Source organism: Notolepis coatsorum (assembly GCF_963971535.1).
Source record: "Notolepis coatsorum genome assembly, chromosome: 4".
NCBI lineage: Eukaryota > Metazoa > Chordata > Actinopteri > Aulopiformes > Paralepididae > Notolepis > Notolepis coatsorum.
Window position 1 is genome coordinate 90389179 of NC_140168.1, and position 23748 is coordinate 90412926.

The window sequence follows — 23748 nt, forward strand, 5'->3', positions numbered from 1 at the left end:
ATGACCCTCGATGAGACTTTTCACATGATTTTCCATAGAAAATTGCATGAAAATCAGAATATGAATGAAATAACTACAATTAAGCCGTTTTCATGGAGTATCTTATTTGGAATATACAAAGGTGAAAAGAATACTGCAACGTATGTGCATGTAACACAGACGGCATCTTAAAAATAACGGATACGACAGCTTTGTTAACCGCCTGTAGTGTGGTAGTGAAAGGTTAACCTTCTGTAGTGTGGCAGTGAAAGGGTTACCCTTATGTATTGTCGCAGTGAAAAGGTTAACAAAGGGACGAGGCAGGAGACATCTCAGCAGTCCCTCTTCACTTCAGCCCGACCCATGGGCATCATGTGCTCAGACTGAACAGGACAAACTCATAAAGGGGTGAATGAAGATGGACCATGCATCTCATGTCTGGGAATGTTGAATTTATTGATTTATCTAACATTACATTTTGGATTTCATGGTGGTTGTCCTCGATTTATTGTGACGTTTCTTCTTGACTCGTTTAAAGAAGATGTGTCCGGCCCATGGGGACATTAATGTGTGTTGTCGGGCCGTACAAATATTTTATTTTATTTTCATTTGATTAATTAGTCTTCTCGTATAAAACAGGACATGGGGAGAAAAGGTAGAGGTCCTGTTCACGCAAACCACCATGTAATTAGACAAGGTTGAAGAATATCCAGTACACAGAAGTTTTCATAATAACCCATAATAATTAATAACTGATCCCTTTCCTGGACAATCCAGTTTTTAATCCTTAAAACATTTCTATGGGAGGGAAGAGGGGCACAGGTCAAACTAGGGTCACAATCTGAGGATGACGTAAGAGGGAAATGGCTGCCGTTCACAATTGATCTAAATAGGAGCTTTTGTCCTCGTGCCACGTGCTGCCGCCCACCAGGGAGGGACCTGCAGTGTCGTGCTGCCGCCCACCAGGGAGGGACCTGCAGTGTGAAAACCACTGCCCTACATTACCAAATTACAGAAATAAGGGGCACTAAATGTACTTGCAAAGATTAGAGTAAGGAGTGGGTAAAATGAAGCATAACACCTTTATTGGGCGACTCAAAAGAAACTATTTACAAGTGGGAATGTACATCTGCTTTATTTATGTCTACATTCAAGTATGTAACAGCAATAGAAAAGGAAAAAAAGGAAAAAAAGAAAACCAAAATATTCTTGTGTGACTAAGGGGAAGGGTAACACATTTTTATTTGAACTTTTTTATAACCATGGCTTAATTTCTTACCAATAAAGACATTTATCGGTAGTCCTTTCTCAGCACAATCCATGCTCATCCCTTGTACTAGCTCCAGATAGTTGGGCACAAACTCAATGTGGTCGAGCCCCCAGTCGGTACGAGCTGACTGGCGCTCACTGAGACAAACTTGGTGAGCACTGGGGGGGGGGGGGGGGGTCAGTGAAGCTAGAGTCAAGCTTGTACAGATAGAAGCTCGACCCCATTGACTTTGCAGTGGTTTGTGGCCAACTAGCCAGAGGTAGTACGAGGAATGGCTTGTGCAAAGGACTCTAACCGATCCTACATAAACCACCACAAACACTTCAGACTGATGGCAGCGCCTAAGTCATGTTGTCACTTTGTCAGCATTTTCCCCTTCTGAGGCGGTAGTTCAGAATCCCTAAAAAAACTAAACATACAGGACTTGCCAAATGCAAGGTCTGTGCCGAACAGAGGTTCACAACGCTTCACCGTAGGAGCTAAAAACACATCAGCAACCATCAACTTTGTGATATTTGAAGCCGTGGGTACAGTTAGCAGCTATTATTGCTACAAACCAAGGACGTGCGCACACTATTAGGAGGGCAGGGGGGCTCAAGGAACATCATCCACCGCCACTGGCCTAACCACATTCCCTTTACTTAGCAGAAAGTGTCTCTTCATCACGGTGGAAAGGCTCTTACTTACTGCATGTATTGATCAGGTGCTAGTTTAGGATGGGAAGCTATCCATTAATAATAAAAGAAAAAAAGGGGGACGCTGTCCAATTTAATAATGATTTCTATGGTCTTAAGACGGTCCAAAGATATTAAGTGAACATGAACAAAACTCCCAAACTCAGATTTGTGACGTCATCAGGTATAAAGACAGATGCCGCTCCAGACGACGCAGGAGGCTCACCGTGAGGAGTGTTCCGTGTATACGGGTAAGAAATTAGAACACTACTATAAAATTAAGCAGATTTTTTTTTGTATAAAAAAGTGAAAACATTCCGTTTGTCTACAAAAGCAATCTCCCATCCATCGTCAATGGAGGCGCTCCAGACTATCATACCCGATGACATCATCAAGGGTGAGTCTTATCTATCTGGTTTCTGGCTTTGGAATTAAGAGGCTCATGTTCACAAATAATTTTGAAAACGTTCCAAGGCCATGGAAATAACACGCATTTCTTGATTTGGGTAGTTTTCACCCCATTAAAATCTCAGCGCTAACATTTCTCTCATTATTTAGGGGCAGCCGTCTACTGACATTTGAGCTTATATGAAAGGGTTATAGTGTTTAGAGTCTAGATCGGATTGGTGGAGTCTAGATCCCATAGGACGTGTGTACAGGGTGGGAGTGGATGAGGTAAGGGATAGGTTCACAAAGGTGAGAATTATGATGAATTACAGTTAGGTCAAAGTGGCGATTCCCATGGCAATGTACCTCGGGCAATGGGGGAAGAATAAGGGGTAGTTTAATGAAACTACCCCTTATTTGTAAGAAAGGCAGTCTGGCCTGTTTTAATGATTAAAATAACTTTATTTGAACACTGAAAAAATAAAACAATAAAAAACACGTAAACGGAAAAATGGCACTTTGGGCAAAGTGGCAGGGGCTCAAGCCCTTTGGCCCCACCCACCTGTGCACGCGCCTGCTTCAAATCTCACAAAGTGAAGAGGAAAATAAACCCATTGCAACCCTCCCACCCACTATCCCATTTTGCCGTTAACACCACATTATCGTCATCCTACGGAAATTGCATACAACAATATCACCTTCCCCCGTGTCCGACATGAACAAACAACATCCTGTAGATCCATAAAAGAACAAAACAAAAGAAAATGGTAGGAGAGACATGAATAGTATCCGTCCTTCAATAAAAAGGCAGGGATGAAAAGGGCCAGAGTGTGCCGGGGAGTTAGGGAGGAGGCGGGGGCTATGGGGAACAGAAAGGGGGGTGGGGGGTGAGGTTACTACTTTGACTCATCCTCGGGACAGGAATGCCAGGTCAGTCTCTCCTCATAGAAGGAAATGACTATCTGCGGGCAGCGGGTGTTGGCCTCCCGAGCTGGGACCAAGTCCGCCTCGTCTGACTCTTTCCTGTAGAGCCAAGAAGAGAGTGGTTACATATAGAGGTGGCAGAAGAGACTAGAGTGTGGTTACATATAGAGGTGGCAGAAGAGACTAGAGTGTGGTTACATATAGAGGTGGCAGAAGAGACTAGTGTGGTTACATATAGAGGTGGCAGAAGAGACTAGAGTGTGGTTACATATAGAGGTGGCAGAAGAGACTAGAGTGTTACATATAGAGGTGGCAGAAGAGACTAGAGTGTGGTTACATATAGAGTAAGAAGAGACTAGAGTGTGGTTACATATAGAGTAAGAAGAGACTAGAGTGTGGTTACATATAGAGGTGGCAGAAGAGACTAGTGTGGTTACACATAGAGGTGGCAGAAGAGACTAGAGTGTGGTTACATATAGAGGTGGCAGAAGAGAGTGTAGTTACATATAGAGGTGGCAGAAGAGACTAGAGAGGGGTTACATATAGAGGTGGCAGAAGAGAGCGGAGTTACATATAGAGGTGGTAGAAGAGTGATTACATATAGGGATGCACCGAAAATGCTTTGCATCATCGCCATTCCTTTATGCCCACATCGCCCGAAATTAACGTTACGTTAGCATAAGCTAACAAGCTAATCCTGATCAGAGGCAGAGCCATAGAGAGAACAGCAGAAAGGGAAAGGGGCACTCTCCCTTTCTGTGTGTGCGTTTGGAAAGACGACGAAGTCAGGAGTATATTATAGTAAACTGAGGATTACTGAGGATGGACAGATAATGTTGATATAAAAAATAATAATAATAATAATAAATTAATTCATGATCATCATGCAACATATAACAATTGTAGAAACGGTTTGGGAGAGGAAGGTTGCGTGTTGTGAGTTCCAAAAAAAATTACTTGAAGTTTAAATCTCAATACATCAAAACGTGGCACTTTACAGTGAACAGGAGGTATATTTGTATTAAAAACAATACCGGTAGATTGTTTTTTCATTTAAATGTCTGGAAGAGCTAAATAAATTTTTCTCAAATTATATTTTCGTTACCTTTTTTGAGTTGATCTAAATGTTACTGATTGTGTTAAATGGGCTTATGATATAGTCTCATATCGATTGCAGGCACCTGCATCGTATCGTGGCAGATATCGGCAAATATCGTATCGTTGTCCAAAGAATCGATATCGTATCGTGATGAAACTGGCGATTCCCACCCCTAGTCCATACATCCAACACCAAATCCCATAATTCCTTACACGTATAGTGTCTGGCTGTGTGACGTCAACTTGTCAGCATGAAAATGACAGCCAGACATGGCACTGCAACTAAATAACACAAATACAATAGGCACATTTGTGACTGTTACAAATATAACACGTTTTACGCTTGTGCTACAAGATTTTGGCCTGTGCTACAAGATTTTGGCCTGTGCTACAAAACTATCAACCTCTGTAGCACCAGTGCTATGTGCAAAAAAAGTTAACGTACAGCCCTGGGTTACATATAGAGGCAGAAGAGAGTGTGGTTACATATAGAGGCAGAAGAGACTAGAGTGGTTACATATAGAGGTCACAGAGTAGAGTGTGGTTACACATAGAGGCAGAAGAGAGCGTGGTTACATATAGAGGTGGCAGAAGAGACTACAGTGTGGTTACATATAGAGGTCACAGAGTAGAGTGTGGTTACTAGGGATGCACCGAATGGGAAATTCTTGGCCGAAACCGAATGCCGAAAATGATTAATATATATATATATGTTTTTTTTTTTTTTTTAGCTAGCCGATTATGGCAAAAGACATGATTATGGCTAAACTTAACTTAAATAATATTAATAATCACTATTATGGGCCCATAAAACATTTATTCAGCACTTTTGAATGCATACATTAATTCCAGACTGTTAAGACTAAAAGACTACAACGATTGATGACGACTTCCTGTCCTCGCATTTCCATTTTCGGTTTAACGATACATTTTCAACAACGGATTGCTGCTAATTAAACACTTCATTTAAACGGAGTAACGTTAACATTATGTCGAGTTCATACGTGTAGTGTAGTGTAGTATGAACTCGTCATAACGTTAACATTACTCAGTGTCCACTGTTGCTGCCACCGTTGCATCGCAGGTGGATGGTACACTGTTAGCTCCGTAGCTAATCCGCTCCTAGACTACTGATAGCAGTACCGTTAACGTCGGAGCTGATCAATACTCCGGTTTTTTCGAATTTAGTTTAGAACCGGGTTTCGGGGGGCATCCCTACTCCCAAGAGGAGTTAGTTATCACAGGCTGTAGAATGCAGGAAGAGCTGCCAAGCTGCTCACGTTACATGTTGCGCATGCTACCATAGATATCTATGATGCTACCGGTATGTCTGTAGTCATCACAACAACACGTTATTTGACTTTCGGTCATATATTTTCGGTGCTAAAACCCTTTCGGCCGAAAGCCGAAAGAGCCTTTTTAACCATTTTTGGCCGATAATTTTCGGTAGCCGAATTTTCGGTGCATCCCTAGTGGTTACATAGAGGCAGAAGAGAGCGTGGTTACATAGAGGCAGAAGAGAGCGTGGTTACATATAGACAAAAAAGACCCACCATTTCATCAAAAACATTAGCTCTCCACTGCTGTCCGTCGCACCGATGATCCTCTCTGGTTCAAGCTTCCTGGAAAAGCCACGGGGCTTCTCTGGCTGAAACAGAAAAACACTAGTCAAGACTGGCGCACATAACCAACACAACAGGTATAGCATTCATGGATCAATGCAACGGTGTGAACTCCTCCTACACTGTAGTCCACAATACATAAAAAATAATATATGTACATGTATAATTTTACATTTATTTAAAAAATTGTATAATAATAAGTATACAAGTATGAAAAAGTAAGAATTTTTTTTTATTGGTCTTTTCCCCCCTCCATTTTCCACCGATTTTCTCCCATCCCAATGTTAGTCGTATGCCAATTCCCAGTCCCTTCCTGGTCGCTGCGCACTTACCCCCCAGTCAGATCATCTGGGAGAGTGGAGGCTACCACGTGCTTCCTCCGACACACGTCCAGCCAATCACCGCTTCTTTTCACCTGGCAGCGCGGATTCTCATTGAGAGGGCGTAGCATGTGGGAGGACCACACTATCCCCCTCACGTCCAATCCGCGCTTAGCAGGCGCCCCGACCGAACTGTAGGAGTCGCTGTTTACAACGACCCGGACCCACCCCGCCAGCTTCTCCCACCCTCTGATACAGCCAATTGTATCAGTGCAGACGGCCAGCCAAGCTGGTGACAACCCCGGAGCTGTGAGCTGGATTCGAACAGGCAAATCCAGCTCAGCTCCGGGGCTGGTGACGAACGCAATCTCCGCTCGGCCACCTAACCGCCCAAGTAAGAACATTTTTAATCAAAAGGCACCATGATCATTTAACACATTGGGCGCCATGGGTTATATCCATCAATATACCCAGTCTGCCACCATTGAAAGCCTATGGAGATGTTTACCTTCTTTGCAGGGCTATAACTTTTTTAATTTTATTGCTATATTGACATTACTATGGCCCATTCAACATCGATTATCTATCGTTCAGGATGTGGGAACGTTATATTTTTTCATTCACACATTGTTGTTAATACCGTCTAGAATATAAGTGTTTTTAGACAGTATAGCAGTAATTCCAAAAACGAGTTATAGGCCCCGACGCATATGATAGATTATCGATTGGCGTTTCTTTCCTATACACGCTATATAAAAAAATTCAAATGTATTTGATCGGTATACATTATGCTTCATCATGCGTGAAGGAAGGGGGGGGGGGGGGGGGGGTCGTTTATAATTCCTTGATAGTCAGTAACGGCTTTATTTAGTATGGGTTGATATATTGATCAGATGGTTTGCAGTGAAATGAATAAACAATCGGGCTGAAAATAACATTACTGTCCGCTTACCGTTCGCTAGGGATGGGTATCGTTAGGATTTTATCGATACTACTACTCTTATCGATACTGCTTAACGGTTCGGTACTTTATCGATACTCTTATCGGTTCTTTTTGGTTCTTTTTTTGCAAGAAAAAAAGACAATTAATTAAGAACAGAATCAACATTGCTTTATTATTTATAAATACAACTTTATAAATAAGTATTATAAATAAATATAATTTCTTCAGCAACAGCAATGTTCTTTTATATAACTTTATAAATAAATATAATAAATTAATATAATTTCTTCAGCAACAGCAGCAACAATGTTTTAAATGTGTCTGACTCTGAATTATAGACTTTTTATAATAAACAACAAATGCAAAAGGCTAACAGAACTGTGACACTCGTTCACCCTATCCTCTGTCATCCTTCCTCTAGCTGCTAGGGAGAAAGGACTTTGGGTGGTGGAGGGAGGTAGAGGAGGAGGATGTGTGGTGGCCCTGGGCTCACTGGCCTGGGACATAGTGGCTGACGCCTCAGCTTGACGATCTATAAAAAGTTTAGATTGTAGTATTTGTAGCTAAACAATTGTTTTGTTTATTAGCCTATTTGTAATAATTCGTTATTAGCCTAGGCAACTCCGTATCTTGGCTTACGGTTACGGCTGCAGTGGATGCAGATGGAACACTGCGCGCAAGGCAGTCGAATACGCACATTTCTGCACACTAATATCATGTTTTGCCAACAGATGTTTTGATAAATTGATTTGCTCGTATTGCCACCCTTACTGGCAAATGTTTTGTTGCACTTGTGGCAACGTGCATTGTCGGCATTGACCCTTGTAAAGTATATCCATACTTTAGAACGCTTCGCTCTATCCGCCATGATCACGACTCAGTGCATGCAGAGCTGCTGTCTGTGTGCAGAGCGCTATAGCACGGGGCGTCGGGGACACTTTCATTAAGGAGTACCCGTATGTAGGACCCGTATGTCTATGTGTAGCACTAGCGAGCGACTCGCGAGGAGACTCGCTGGCTGCGGCTCGCTTCTCGTGCAGAGACAGAGAGAGGATCGTTCGCAACTTTTAAATAATAATAATAATAATAATAATAATTTCTCTAGAGTATCGATAGCAGTACCGAGGACGTCAGAGCTTATAAATACTCCGGTATTTTCTAATATAGAACCGGTTCCCGTTTAAAACCGGGGTCCGGGGGGCATCCCTACCGTTCGCCGATGAGACTGGAGGAAAAAGATCCCAATTATTTGACGCCGATCTCCTACATCCATTTCCGGTTTGTATGGTACAATAAACGCAGAAATCATATAGATTATTACGTTTAGAAAGAGATCCAAATGCACTATAGTGTTTGTCTGGAGCCACGTAACAAGATATCACTGCCGGAGGGATTTCCTCGACGCACCGATAGGCACTTCCGGTTTTGGCGACGATCCACCAGGCGGCGGTATTGAGGCGTTGCAATCTCATACAGGGTCCCGCTGGAGTCCGGAGGTTGGCTGGATGAATTATGAATGTCATGGCGAAAAAATTAAATATTGATCGCAAAAACGGTGTAAGTCGTTCAACGCATGGTGGGCAAAAACGGCGTAACTCGTTCTTGGCGCAGGATGTGTTAAGATAACATAAAAAATATATGTCTGTGTTGGGGCTCATTCAAATTTAATCAGACAACGCAGGGACAAAAGTTAAAAAGCTCACCCTGGCCCGCCCCCCCCTTGCACAGACAAGTGAAGTGAACATGAACTGAATCTAACTGACACTTGTTATATGCGACTGTCCTGTATGTATTTATTGTGGGGATTGGGAGGTGGGCGTTTGATGTTCCATGTTGATGTTCCAGTGCTTTAATAACATGCTGTACCGAAAACGATACCACCAACCATAGTCGTGTGTAGGGCTGACCTTCGAAGCTTTTTTTGGCAATCGAAGCTTCGGGGCCGAGCTTAGATTTTAATTCGAAGCTTTATAATTATTTTAAAAAAATTATGTTGTGGGACTTGTACAGCACTTGGTAAACTTTGTTGTTTTTAAATGTGCTTATAAATAAAGTGGATTGGATTAATTAATTAAGTAGCCCCTTTCGTGACTGTGATGCAGCCAACAAGGTTTCACTCGGCTGTGTGATTTAATTCAAGGTGGATCGCTGTTGTCGTTAACTTCAGATTTCATGGGAACTACCAATCCCCCAAATCAAGAATGTTTAAGATGAATGAAGTAAGATTGATTATTTTAAATATGGCCTGTGTAGAATAAACTATGCACAGAATTATGTCAGTCTACAAGGTCCGGATTCTACATGGTCCGGCAATGTAGACCTTGTAGACTCCACTACAGACCAATTATCAGTGAATGTTCATGCATTTTTAAGGGCTACTTCCACAAAAAAACAAAGAACTCACCAAAACATCTCAGTAGCACCTTATCTAAATGTTCCATTTCATATATGGAGATTCATATTTATTTATGTATTGCATTGCATACATTTTATTTCCCATTTTGTTTATTCATCCCAGTATCTTTCTTTCTTATGTGTGGAATTCTACAAGGCATGTAGGTGTATGTTTTTTTTTTTTTTTATTTGATTTGAAGTCTTTATTTCGAACATGCAATGAAAACAAACAATAACAAAAGAGAAAAAACAACTCAATCTGCATGTTCGAAAAGGAGTAGGAAGAAGTATACACTTATTTAATCCTACCCCTTTTCCACTACTCAAATGAGTGTACTTCAAACAGGCAATAGTGATGATATAATTTGGGCAGTGCTGAGCTGGGTTACTTTCCTCCAGTGTATTCGTCCCCCGGCCCCACCCAATGGCCCCATGCACACAAATTGAAGTAAAAAAAAAAAAAAATTGAAAAAGAAAAATATAATAAACTTCTATTTTCTTTTTATGTTCGAAGCTTGTGCCAGCGAACGAAGCTTCGAAGTATTTAAGACAGCCCTAGTTGTGTGGCATTAAAGTATCTTGTATGTCAGATAAATGGCCCCTCCACATCAACACACGGCAAGGTGCTGCATCGTCTGACTAGCCCTCACCGTGTTCAGACATCCAGTCCACCAAGTCTGCCTTCTCTGTTGGCTTAAAACTGGAGTCCAATGCCAACGTCTTCAACAGAGGACTAAAAGTATGGCTGAAATCAAAGCAGCAGTGCTCACATTATGTAGATGCGGACTAGTTTTGTTGTTTTGATCATGGACTCTTGTTCTGGTAACTATGTTCCGATTTGTGGTTTTAATTCTGTATTATTATACTATTCACTTTATTCCATCTTTTAGAAAAGCCTCAATGGACTAGTGTTGAAAACTAGTACTTGTGCTATAAAACACATAAAACACCACATGTGGTCTGTCCACTGTGACTGGTCCAATGTAGTTGTGGTGTGCATTTGAAATAAAAGTTCTCAAGTACATTACTTGCCCACCAGTGTTTACTTAGACAACATTATAAACTGAAGGTGAGCTCAGTCAGCACACACAGCAGCAGAGTATCAAAGTAAACGCCACTTCATGGAGGGGAAGAAAGGCTCCAGTAGATGACAGGTTACACAACGATATTGTTCTAGATATTGAGCGCCATCTTGTAAAATGTCCCGTGTCACCGGGAAAATGTTCTCAGTGGCATCCCTAATCGCATGCCAATTTGTACTGAAAAACAAATACTGTTATACAGTCATAACTAAGAAAAATAGTGATATTTTGCACATTGCCCAAACCTAAATCATTGGTGGTAACCTAAACCACAATCTCAGATGTTCCACCATTTAGTTTACTCTGAACTCTGTTGACTATACTCAATATATACTCATCTACTGCCATCACTGTCTACAACTGCCTTGCACTGTATTCATAACTACCTACCTCATCCTATAGTCTACCCATATATTACCGTTTACATAGAAGTGATAGCCATGTACTATAATACTGTACTATATACATGTACAACTGTTTGGGTATCTGCATAAATCCCTGGTCACATACCTGTAAATATTATATCTATATCTGTATATATCCAATACCCAAGGGGATCAATAAAGGAAGATCTTATACATACTCCTACAGTTAGACCATACAATGAGATATATTACATTTAAGCACTTGTACATCGTAATATTATTAATACTGTTACATTTACTCTGGTTAGATTAGATGCCAGCTTCTTTTCATTGTACAATTCTTGCGCAATGACAATACATTTGAATCTAATCGAATCAAGCCATGTGTGATGTGGTCACTTGGGTGACCTTTTTAACTTTGAAGAGGCCTAGGAAATTATAAGTTAAAAGCCAACTTGCCGGTTGTATTTTTGTTCAATAAACAATGCGACTAGGCCAACGCTGACTTTCATGAAGGGGGGGGGGGGGGGGGTGGGGGAATTATCTAAATTGACCCAGTTTTAGCGTTTTTATTAGAGATGTTCCGATACCATTTTTCCCTTTCCGATCCGATTCCGATACCTAAGCTTTGGGTATCGGCCGATACCGATATTTATCCGATACCAGTGCATAAAAAAAGAATTAAAAAAAAAATTATATAAATTATACTTTTTTTTTTTTTTTCCAGATACTGTTATACTGTTTTTTTTAGTAATAACTAGAACGTATAGTATTTATTCAACAACAGGTGATTGTATAGATTTGTATTAGTATCATTAATCAATGAGTATGGGCTGCAGCACTGCAGATATACCCTACTCCAATGATCCACACGGACATTAAACGGTGTTGCACTCGCTACTCAGTGGCTCTGCAGATATACCCTATTCAGTCTGTAAGCTAGTGGCAGATAGAACGTTCATGTTGTGATTTTTGATGCAAAATAAATATTCAACATTCTCTTTTGAAACTCTGCCTCAGACTCTTATCCTTTGGCACTTGCTGTACTTTGCTTGCAGGTCTGCAGCCATTATTGCTGGATTATGTGAATAGCACCAACTTTAGACACGGTAACGTTATCAAGCTAAGCTAACTGACCTAGCTCGTCTTCCCGCATTGCCATTAAGATAACGTTAGTAATAGTCAGCTAACGCTAGTCCGTAGCTACTTAACTTAAATACAATTCACCGTGGGTGCATTATTGTTGATAGACGGTCACGGACAGTGTTAGGTCCTGGAGAAAGGACAGGCGATCATCTGATTTGATGTAACGTTAAAAGCGGATGTTGTTCCAACTAGCTATCTTTCCAGCTAATGCTATCATAACACCAGCCAAACACATCCCGATTCCCGTCCGAGCTCCCCGTCACACCGCACTGTCGGGGACAATGGAATTTAAGAAAGTGTATCTGCTGTTAAAATGACACAGCATCACACTTTATAATCCTCACTCTCCGCAGGAGATAAATTACATCATGGGATCGGAGGCTAGAATTTACGTGTACTCGCCGATGCCGATACCAGCATTTTAGGCAGTATCGGAACAACTCTAGTTTTTATCAAACATTTTGTCGACCAAACCACAACGCACATGCATATTTTAATCCATGTTTCATAGCGTGCGTGTGTCATCTTAATGCTGACGTCACACGAGGTGCAGGGCAGCAGGGGCTCTGAGAGTCAAGTCAAGTCAAGTCAAGTCAAGAGTTTTAATTGTCACGGCATACAGGTATACAATGAAATGCGGGTGGTCTTGCCCGCAACGATGTGCAATACAGTGGTACATATAATAGAATCAAAAGAAGGAAACAACATTGTGCAGGTATCTGTACATAGTTATTTACAGAGCATGTGGGACATGCTAGTTAGCTTTGGTAGTGCAATACACGGTTCCTGTTATTCTAATTTAAAGTGTCCTTTCCTTTGGCCATAAGTGTGCGTGTGTGCGACATGAGTGTGTGCCCGCTCATGTTAAAGTGTTAAGTGGCTGCTCGTGTGTGAGCGTGCACAGTGTGCGTGTCGTGTGTGTGTTCATGTGTGCTTGTGTGTGGACAGTTCAATGTTCTGAGCACTCAATGTTCATTGTTCATGGCTCTGATGGCCTGGTGGAAGAAGCTGAGCCTAAGCGGCTCTGTCCTAGTAGCTGGGGTTCGCAGGCGTCTGCCTGACCTCAGCAGCTGAAACAGGCTGTTATTGGGGTGGTGAGGGTCTTTCATTATCCTGCAGGCTCTGGATTTGCACCTCTTGTTGTATAGAACCTGCAGGGGGGGGTAGTGCAATACCTGTGGTACGCTCGGCTGAGCGCACCACTCTCTGTAGGGCCTTCTTGTCCTGTGCCGTGCTGTTTCCATACCAGGCAGTGATGTTTCCGGTCAGGATGCTCTCTACAGCTCCTGAGTAGAAGGACTGGAGTATCTTCCCCGATACTCTGAACTTCCTTAACTGTCTCAGGTGGTAGAGACGCTGTTTCGCCTTCTTTACTACTGTGTCTATGTGTGTTGACCATGTCAGGTCCTCTGAGATGTGGACCCCCAGGTACTTGAAGCTGCTCACCCTGTCCACGGTAGCCCCGTTAATCATCAGTGGTGTGTGCGTCTCCTGCTGTCCTCTCCTATAATCCACGATCAGCTCCTTGGTTTTACCAATGTTCAGGAGCAGGCTGTTGTCCTGGCACCAGCGTTCCAGTACCTCAACCTCCTCCCGGTAGGCCTTCTCGTCGTTGTCCGAGATCAGCCCCACCACCGTGTCATCTGCGAACTTCACTATGGAGTTGGAGCTGAACTTGGCCACACAGTCGTGTGTGTAGAGTGAGTACAGCAGGGGGCTCAGAACACAGCCCTGGGGGGACCCGATGCTCAGGGTGATGGTGTTGGAGGTCTGACCCCCCACCCTGACCGCCTGGGGTCTTTCGCTCAGAAAGTCCAGTACCCAGGCGCTCAGGGCGGAGCTCAGACCTAGCTCGATCAGCTTGTCCACCAGTCTGGTGGGGACTATGGTGTTGAACGCTGAGCTGTAGTCAATGAACAACAGTCTCACATAGCCCCCCTTCTGACGGACGGTCAAGGTGCGAGAGGGTGCTGTGCAGTACCTGGGAGACCGCGTCGTCGGTGGACCCGTTTGTCCTGTATGCAAATTGCATAGGGTCCATATCACTGGGGAGGGAGGCACAAATGTGGTCCTTGACCAGCCTCTCGAAACATTTCATGACCACAGAGGTGAGTGCCACCGGTCTGTAGTCATTTGGACATGCTGGGGAGGGTTTCTTCACAGGGAGGAAGCAGAGAGCCTTCTTGTTACTACTACTAGCCGAGGAGCTAGTGTCTGTTTCACCTAACACTATTGCTCCGTGATCATAGCCATTCATCTCTAAAGCTAACCACCATTTGTAAAAGCCACAACCACGTTACCATATTTGTAATAATGTAAATCATTGTGTCATTGTACATATTGTGTATAGTTTATAACGTTAGTAGCTAAGTTAGCTAGCTTGGTAGCCAGCATTCTCAAACTCCTAACATGGCCTGATTTAAAATAGTTCTCTCCTCTTTGTATACCTTTGTCCTCACAAGTATTCTGCCAGGGAACTTATGGACACGACAATAGTAGTAGTTATAAGGTGTTTGAGCTTGTAACGTTAAAGTTAGTTAGCTAAACTAATAGCTATCGTGGTAGCCCCTTTCGTGACTGATGCACCGAGTGCTATCCGAGGGGCTACTATCGTATCAAACATGCCACGCCGTGTAGCTTGCTAGCCGGCATGATGCGTGCAGTGCTTTGCCCCACAGGTCTGAGAAGAGGACCTGCTCATTTTACTCGTTCGCCAAACACTTTTACATGCACGACAGTAGACATAATGCTAACGTTAGGGCGGTAACATTAGCCAGAGCCAGATAGCCAGCTTGATACTATGAACCGGGGATAAGGCGACAGCCCACAGACTAGTAGCGCTGCTGTACTGAACAGGCTGCCTAGTGGTACATGTAGTTCTTTTGTTACGACATTAAAAACCTTATAACTACCTTGTTTTGACCAGTTCTAGCTGGTCCATCAAAGTATCCGATAATTAAACCCATTTGAGTCTTGTATGGCGTCCATTTGGCTCAAGGAAATAGCTTTCTGCACTCGTCAAACTCCATTATAGTGGATCAGAAGTAGGGAAAGTTGCCTCGAGACGTCACGGCCCTGCTAGCGTCTGATAAGCTTTTTGATTTGCTTGTGCATGTTATTCGTGCGTGGACCTTTTTAACCCTTTCTGAGTGGCATTTCCGGCATCAAATGGAAAAGAATAAATAATGAAATTAGATACCAATGATGTAAACTACCCATAATTGAAGAGTAGGGTTTAACCTGCAAGTTGGCCTTTAAACGACAAAAAAAAAGTCCTATAGCAAAAACAAACTCACTGCATCCTTCTTCTTCTTCGCATCGCTCTCAGGCTCGTCTGTAGAGGGCTTCCTTTTGACCGACTCCGGCTTCTCCGCCACGTTCTTCTGGGATTCCAGATAGGCCGAGATCAGCTCTGGGCAGTCCAGGTTATCTTCTGGCTCCCAGGTGTTATCAGCACTGAAGAAGGAGGAGAAAAAAACAATCCGTTTGAGTCTATATTAGTTAGGGCCAGTGGTTCTCAATTTTTTCTGGCGGACCAAACATCTTAAGTGAGAAATCTCGCCATGAGCGAGATAAGCTTAAGTCATATTTTCTTGACTTGGTTTATTGACATTAACGTCACACTAAACCCACACTCTGAATAATTCCCAATAGCGATTACTTCACCAGAAAAAACAATTGAACATTTCAAAATGATAGTAGATTTTGGCAAAAAAAAAAAAAAAGCCGTTAGCCGTGTTGCTTATTCCATGAATGCACAATCCTTAAAAGTTGTACCTCATTGTAAAGGTGACTAGGGCCTTAAAAAGATAATGGGTTGTTTCCGGTTGCCGACCGACCCTGCCGATTTAGGTGCGACCCAATATATTTTATGAGTAAAAAATAAAAATACATTTATTTTAAAAAAAATTTACAATAAAGTTTCATAAAAATCTTAGTCAAACCTTTAGTATTATGGATATTAAACATGCTGGCAGAGTACATGCATCCATGTTGTTGTGAACATTTTAATTAAATAAAGAAATTCCCTATCCATAGTCGCCGTGGAAAAGAAATTAATAAATAAAATAAATTCCTTACCTACCCATGGCCTTAACTGACAACCAACAGGAACCAAACAATATGTCTTTTATGCCTAATCAGCCTTTGCAAAGATATAAAATACAATACCAATTGGTATTATTAACACTTCTGATGCCGTTCACATAGAACTACGTTTCTGTCGCCCAATCGTTGAGTGCCGGAAACATAGATCTACGTTTTTATCACGTAGATTTCTCACATAATTCAGCGGGGCACCTTGTGCATACTGTTCAGAGTGTGTCTGAGCTGGCAGACAGTCTTATACCGCCCTCTAACGCCTTCTGCCATTATTGCACCCCGTTAGAAACGAGTTAGTTTCTTTTCTCTACCGAGCTGCGGCGTGGGGGCAGGTCCTAAACACTCCAGCAAAACACACGTTTGTAGGGATGGTTTGGACTAGGGGTGGACGGTATGGTCTAAAATTTATATCACGGTATAATTTGAAGCATAGACGGTAACGGTATATATCACGGTATCAGTGTTTCCGTTAGAATCATTTTTTTTGCCCGATAGGCAGGCTATATAAAGAATGACATCCTCAAGGCATGCATATTTATAATATTTTAACTTAAAAATAGGCTACTTTTGCGTATAAAGTAATTATATTCCAAATAAAATAAGTCCCGAGTCGAGACTCCGTGCTGCTCCCATTGCAAACAGCGGGGCTGGATTTCGCTAGAAGCATATGTAGCTGCAGAGCCGCAGAGCCAGTGGCTCTTTCAGGTCGTTCAGCCGTTTGGTGGGGGGGGCGCTGTTGAGCGGGCCTGTGACCAGACCTGAAAGAGCCACTGGCTCTGCGGCTCTGCAGCTGCATGCTATTTCGCAAATCCACTGCTGCAGCCGTCCTCCCGTCGTTATCATAACACTACACACATATCATGTTTACAGCAAACTGTAGTTGATCACCAGGTATGTTTTATTAACGTAGATTATTACATGGCGTTTTCACATTCGCCGAAATGCTTGCTTGTGATTGGTCAATAGCCCCCCGACTGCGGTCATTATTTTTCAATAATGACCGCAGATTTTTCAATAATGACCGCAGTGCGCAGCTGTTGGCAATCAAGCCCACATCAGTGCAGCCAATCAGACACACCTGCCGCGCACTGACAGCGGAGTGTGTGTGAGTCTGACGATAGCCTACTTTTCAAAACTACTGCTTAAGTTACATCCACAATGGCCAGTGTTGAGGACTTTGACGTTAATTTCGATTTAAATTACGAATGGTCCCCCCGGCAAAAAAAAGTAAGACAGCGAAAACAATTACAACCGGTCACGTTAAGGTTGCAAAAGCAGCCACGGAGACAGGCACTAAGAGACATCGAGATGTCTGTGAAAATGAGGTGGATCAAATTGAAGAGGACCGACATGAAAAAAACACCAAGAAAAGTACAGTATGGGCAATGGGGGTGTTTCAGGACTGGCTGAAGGAGACTAAGAGACCACTAGATGTGAACGGAGAGGTCAGCGCGGAAGAATTGAACCAGGCACTCCGCGTATTTTACGCATCCGTTCAAACAACGAGAGGAGCGGCTTACTCTGTGGCAAGCTACATGGCCCTGCGCGCAGGAATCTGCAGACATTTTTCGAAAATGGATGCAATGAAGAGTACTTCTTTTGAGCCATGTAACGGGGTCTTTAAGTCCGTAATTAAAAAGCTGCGTAAAAATGGCCAAGACACCAGCCGACACCATCCTGGCATCACCACAGCGGACATGGCCATCCTGCGCACGTCCAGTGTGTTGGCACCAACTTCGGCGACTGGACTTGTGCGCAAAGTGTGGTTTGACATTCAATTACAGCTGGCCAGGAGGGGACGAGAGGGAACGAGGGAGATGAAAAGAGATTCCTTCCAGCTGAAAGTAGACGAGAACGGAAAAGAATATTTTGTCCTGACTCACAACATTGAGTCAAAAAACCACAAAGACGCCAGGGATCCCTGCAAGGAGATGTACAGAGGAACAATGTTTTCAACGCCCGGCGACCCCACCTGTCCCGTGGCCAGTCTAAAAAAATATCTCTCCCTGTTACCCTCTTGTGCTACTGCCCTTTTCCACCATCCGCTGAGGAGACCACAGCATGAATTAAACACCGAGTCAGTGTGGTACTCCAAGGAGCCTATGGGGCATAATCATATAGGCCAAATGATGCCCACCATCAGCCTCGCAGCCGGACTCTCGCAGCTTTATACCAACCACTGCCTGCGGAGCACGGCCGTGCAGCGCCTGTCCGAGGCAGGTCTCGACACCAGGGAGATCATGACAGTGACCGGGCATAGGTGCGAGGGAAGTCTAAAGTCCTACTGGACCCCCTCCACCACAGACAGGGAGAAATGGAGCAATATCCTGTCTGGTGAGTGCTATGCCTATAACATCCTACTTACTATTTATTTAACAGCCATCACAAAATTGCCAGCAAACTGATGTCTATTATGTGTTTTAGGTACGCAAAATAAAAGTGGACGCGCCAGTCCTCCAGCCGTGGTGTCCTCCCCCGGGAACAGAAACGCTGGTAAGTAGGCTATAGTAACCCAGTACAAGGATATGCCTACCTTTCCTATATGTTGCATAGAAAACGTATGTTATATTATTTGTGTTGTAGGTGCGGAAAGACCTGAACCAGCCCCACCAGAGCGCACAGAGACGGGCCTGAACATGATTGTCCCGACGAACGCCCCCCTCAACTGGTCCAATTTCACCATAAATGGAAATGTCCAAATAAATTACCAGAAATGAGACCACGCTGTTAATTTTTTTTATGTCCAAATAAATTACCAGAAATGAGACCACGCTGTTAATTTTTTTTGTTAGTAAGTTAGCCATGTAATAAGTGGGGAGCAATCAAGCATTTCGATTGCAGTCATGAAAGCTGCTCAGCATAATTATGCACAGCTGACTGCATTCAATCAGTGCATTTGATCTCGTCTTGTCGATTTTGTAAAATGAATTAGGTATATTGTTAGTAAGTTAGCCATGTAATAAGCGGGATAATGTATAGCTATACTCGGTCATTGTCGCAAAATAATTGACCGACAGAGTTTAAAATACCGAGGCGCTATACATTATACCTTACATAATTCATATAAGAAAAACGATAGGTAAGATCTCTTACCTTTCTCCACTGGTTAAAAATGCCAGGAACTGAAATTGAAACTTGCTGTGCGCCACGGTGATATGTTTATTATGAAATGACAATTGCGTGTTGACACGCCCACTGCGCGAAGCCTCCTAAATAACTTTTTCCAGTTTGCACATATCTATTATCTATGACTAATTAGATCTATTTTTAGGGGCAAATGTGATTGAAATAGTCGCGCTGTGGTTACATGACGTCATTGCTATTTTAGAGCTGCCCTACCGGTTACACGGTATAGTCAAAATCCATACCGTAGAGCAAATTCATACCGTTTATACCGTCCACCCCTAGTTTGGACTACTGACCGCGCCCGCCCGTTGAAGTGCAATGCCCAACAACGGCGGAGACAGGATCACTGTGGATAACTGGAATGGCAATCAGATCTTTTTTTGCATTACATCAGATACCAGGGTAAGGACACTATATATGAAATCTTGCGTTGACCAGATATTTATTTCTACCGCGATTGAAGCTATCTGTGTTTTATGTGTGGCTGTCTGCCGTTGGGTTGCAGGAGGGGGGCACGCCGGTCTAAACCACATTGCATGCTTGCACGAGGAAGGATAATAATGATGATCTAGCATTGATTTCAGGAAGATCCGATAATCAGGCGAAAAATTACGTGTTTATTGAATTACACAAAAACGCTGTTCGCGTCTTTTCCCTGGAATTACTCAGAAGCAACCAAACTATATTCATATTCAAAACGGTATAAAACGGAAATGGACGGATGAAAAAATAACGTTTTTTTTTGCACGTTGACTGGAAGCAACTCACTGAGACTCGACAGTGTTATTAGACCCATAGCCCTACTATAAAATATAGGTTTAGCTCTACAAAGTACAACTACGTTTACATGGGGTTAATGGACGGCAAGGCCAGGTCACTTCCCGGAAGGGGCGTGGCACTCAATGTGTTAAAGAGGAGGAATAATCGGCCGAAATAACATTTCCGAGCTTCTTTTTGAGTTTATATACGTTTATGTTACACTTATTGGTTTAAGTGTACATATAATGTGTTGTTTGCTGTTCCATCTCTTTCTGAACAGTACTGTTAAGGACAATGTGGAGCACAGTGCAGAAGGAGTTATTGCTCATGTGTTTTCTTTGATTTTTTGAACACAGAAGGAGGCAGATAAACTGGACCTGACCTGGTTGTAGCAGTTTCTTTCATACACATAAATGCACAACGCAGAGTGAACCATGCTACACACAGCATTGACAAAGCATAACACCCCGCCCAATACCAGGGAATCACTTCCAGCTCGGCAGGTGCAGTGAACTCACTCTGTAAAGCCTTTCCATTTCAGGAGGAACTCTACTTTTCCATTGACAATGCGCTGGTCGACCACCTTTTCTACCACAAACTCCTCTGGCTCCTCCTGCGTAGTCACCTCCTTCTTCTGCTGCTTCGTACCCTGCTTCTTGCCCATGTTAGACTGTTAAAGACACAAGTTTGGGTCAGAGGCCCGAGATGAGCTGAAGGAATGTAATGGTCTGCAAGTGTTTTTTGTTCAAATAAGTGTCAAAATAACAGCCATCACTGGTATAGAGAGTATGTATACCAGTAAACAAAATACATTTGCTGGTATCCCTTTCCACTTTATCCAATCAGGAGAGAACCCTAGATATTTTTTTTCTTCCTTATTTCAAGAAATCTTGCCAAGCCAAATGTGCTTACTGCAGTGGAGTGGTAGATTCGTTTACTTGTTTCAAGGACACATTTGCTCAAAACTAGTTATTTCTTATTTTTGTCAAGTGTGTAGTTCTCTCTCCTGGTTGGATTAGTTTACTGCAGAGAGGGGGACTGGGAGACCCAGGTTACTGACCAGATCATCTATTTTAACATGTAGACGACTATTAAAAAAAACACCACTTACAGCAGCACCTTACAGCAGACTGAAGTTAACTCATCACCACCCACACAAAAAAAAACACTGGAATACAAGTTGGGTCGAAGAAGTTACGTCTCCCAAGCTAACATTACGAAAAGGAGGTAACTAACGTGAGATAGACTTCACGAAATGGATGCACATTGCACACAACGAAAGTTTAAGACCTAAAAAGCTACTACCGAAAACAAAGGCCCAGCAGAACAAATTGGTTTAGCTTAATAAAGCTACATTCGCTTTACTGACGTTAACTCGGTCAAGCAACGTTTAATGTAATGTTGACTTAAATAACTAGGTTAACTAGTTGCTAAAGTTAGCTGTTGGTGGTGATAACACGTTAAAAGAAAAAAGTACGTCCTAGCTACTCAAAACGGCGGGCTAGATCAACAATGGCTGCAGGAACTTACCTGGAGGGGCATGATGGCGAATTCCTGGAGGAGAAAATACAAAGCTGGTTGTTGTGCTAAAAAAAAGAAGAAAAACGTTACTTTAATGATCGTGCAAGAAAAAGAGCGGCTTGGTGCACAACCAACTTTCTTTATGCACTTGCAGTTTTACTTAACTTTTTAACCAATAACTTTACTAAAAAGGTTCAACCCACTGACGCCAAACTTAGCTTTTAACATTATTAATTCTTACTGGCGCCAACTTTATCAAGCAAGGCGAGAGTAGTAGCCTTAGGAAAACTCCAACATTTGGGGGGAATTAGCTTATTTGCCATCTACCCTGGAGTCAGACAAGAAGATGCATAACCCTTTTCCTTCTCTGTGCATGCAGTAGGAGTAGGAAGACGTTGGGAACTATATGCTAATGGAGGAACCCACTTCCAGTGACTGACGCTAAGCTAGGCTAACGGTGAGCGTCTTCCTACTCCTACTGCATGCACAGAGAAGAAAAGGGTTATGTATCTTCTTGTCTAACTACAGGGTAGATGGCAAATAAGCTAATTTCCCAAAATGTTGGAGTTTCCTTTAAGTTATTATCACGTTCACACCGGTGTAGTTAAACAGGTTAACGTTTACAAAGTGGCTAAAGTTAGCAGTTGGTGTCGATAACACTTGTCCGACTCCTAGCTCAACATAACGTTCCTCAGATGGCGGGCAGGTCGGCAATGAACTACCTGGACGTGGCCTGGCTACAACCTGGAGCTCCGCTAGCTGCTTACTTTTACTCGTGCAAAACGAGCGAATTAATGCACAACCAGCATTGTTTTTGCACTTGCCGATTAGTTAAAGACTATCACACTAAGTTAACTAAAGGCTCACCCACTAGCCAATAACTTAATCTAGTAATAATAACACCAATGTTAACTAAACCCAACTCGAGTGTGTATTGTGATGGTGCGGCCTAACGTTAACTTGCCACTCTTTAACTACCGCTAATGGCCCTGTGGTTGCCTTTCAGCCCAACAACAGTTAATGCATTATCTTAGCTATACACAATTACGTTTAAAACGATGTTTAAGTTGTTAGCCAATGTTACTTTTAACGTACCTTATCGTAGTTCTTTGCAAACACTGCGGAGTGATGCTCTCTCTCTGCACACAAGCTGTTTTGCAACAAGGCACTCGAATGACTCCGCGACCGCGTGGTGACGGTGGAATGCAAACTAGCTCGTAGTGGTGGCACCAGCAGAAGCGCATGCGTAGTAGTGGCACCAGCAGCGCATGCGTAGTAGTGGCACCAGCCCAGTGGCACCAGCAGCGCATGCGTAGTAGTGGCACCAGCAGCGCGTGCACGCGCCAAGGGGAAAAAATAAAAGAAAAAAACGTCTACGGATACCGCGAAGGAATGAAAGAATGAATGAATGCTTGAATGAATGCAAACTTTATTTAACAGATTGCAGAATGGGTACAATACAGTATGGCTCAATACACACAATTGTTAAGGGGTGCAGACCAGAGAAAGACGTTTGTCTTGTTTACATCAGGGTCCCCCATTTTACAAGTGATATTTATAAGCAGATACGTTCTGTTCTAGTGTTAGCTAATGCATTGAATCTGGGTTGAACATGATTTGTGGAACTCCCGCGGCTGTGGTCGTGGAATTCACTGACCTTTGGGAAGTATTTCGACATGTACATGGGTATCTTAGTGTAGTGTATCTTGTAGACCAGGCCCAGACAGCTAATGTTGACGCTGCCATTTTGGTTCTGGGTGATTTCAACAGCGCGCGTCTTAAAAAGGTGTTGCCGAATTTCTATCAGCATGTGACATGTCCCACCAGAGGCGAGAACATATTAGACCATGTATACTCGCAATTTAAGAATGGGTATAAGTCACAGGCTCTTAGTCCATTCGGTAAATCGGACCACGCCGCCATATTTCTTTTGCCAAAGTACAAACAAAGTCTCAAGCGAACGCCGGTGGTCTCGCGAGAGGTTAAGCGTTGGGCCGTGACGTCAGAGGAGTCACTCCAAGCTGCACTTGAATGCAC

At 42.9% G+C, this 23748-nt stretch overlaps 1 protein-coding gene across 1 annotated transcript; it reads right to left on the bottom strand.

Annotated features, from left to right (window-relative positions):
* Positions 1–1095: 1095 nt before the first annotated feature.
* Positions 1096–22945, bottom strand: cbx3a (chromobox homolog 3a (HP1 gamma homolog, Drosophila)). The gene is made up of 6 exons (XM_084313235.1): positions 22807–22945; positions 21721–21776; positions 20709–20860; positions 15501–15660; positions 5886–5980; positions 1096–3333 (listed from the first exon to the last, which is right to left on the bottom strand). Exons 2-6 carry the CDS (start codon positions 21730–21732, stop codon positions 3207–3209), a joined length of 546 nt encoding a protein of 181 aa, XP_084169361.1. The 5' UTR covers positions 21733–21776; positions 22807–22945; the 3' UTR covers positions 1096–3206.
* Between the last annotated feature and the right edge of the window lie 803 nt (positions 22946–23748).

Coding starts and splice junctions, on each gene's coding strand:
- cbx3a (XM_084313235.1), bottom strand. Junction 15,661..20,708: donor AAATGGAAAGGCTTTACAGA/GTGAGTTCACTG, acceptor CTCCTTCTTCAG/TGCTGATAACACCTGGGAGC. Junction 3,334..5,885: donor CTAATGTTTTTGATGAAATG/GTGGGTCTTTTT, acceptor TTGGCTCTACAG/GAAAGAGTCAGACGAGGCGG.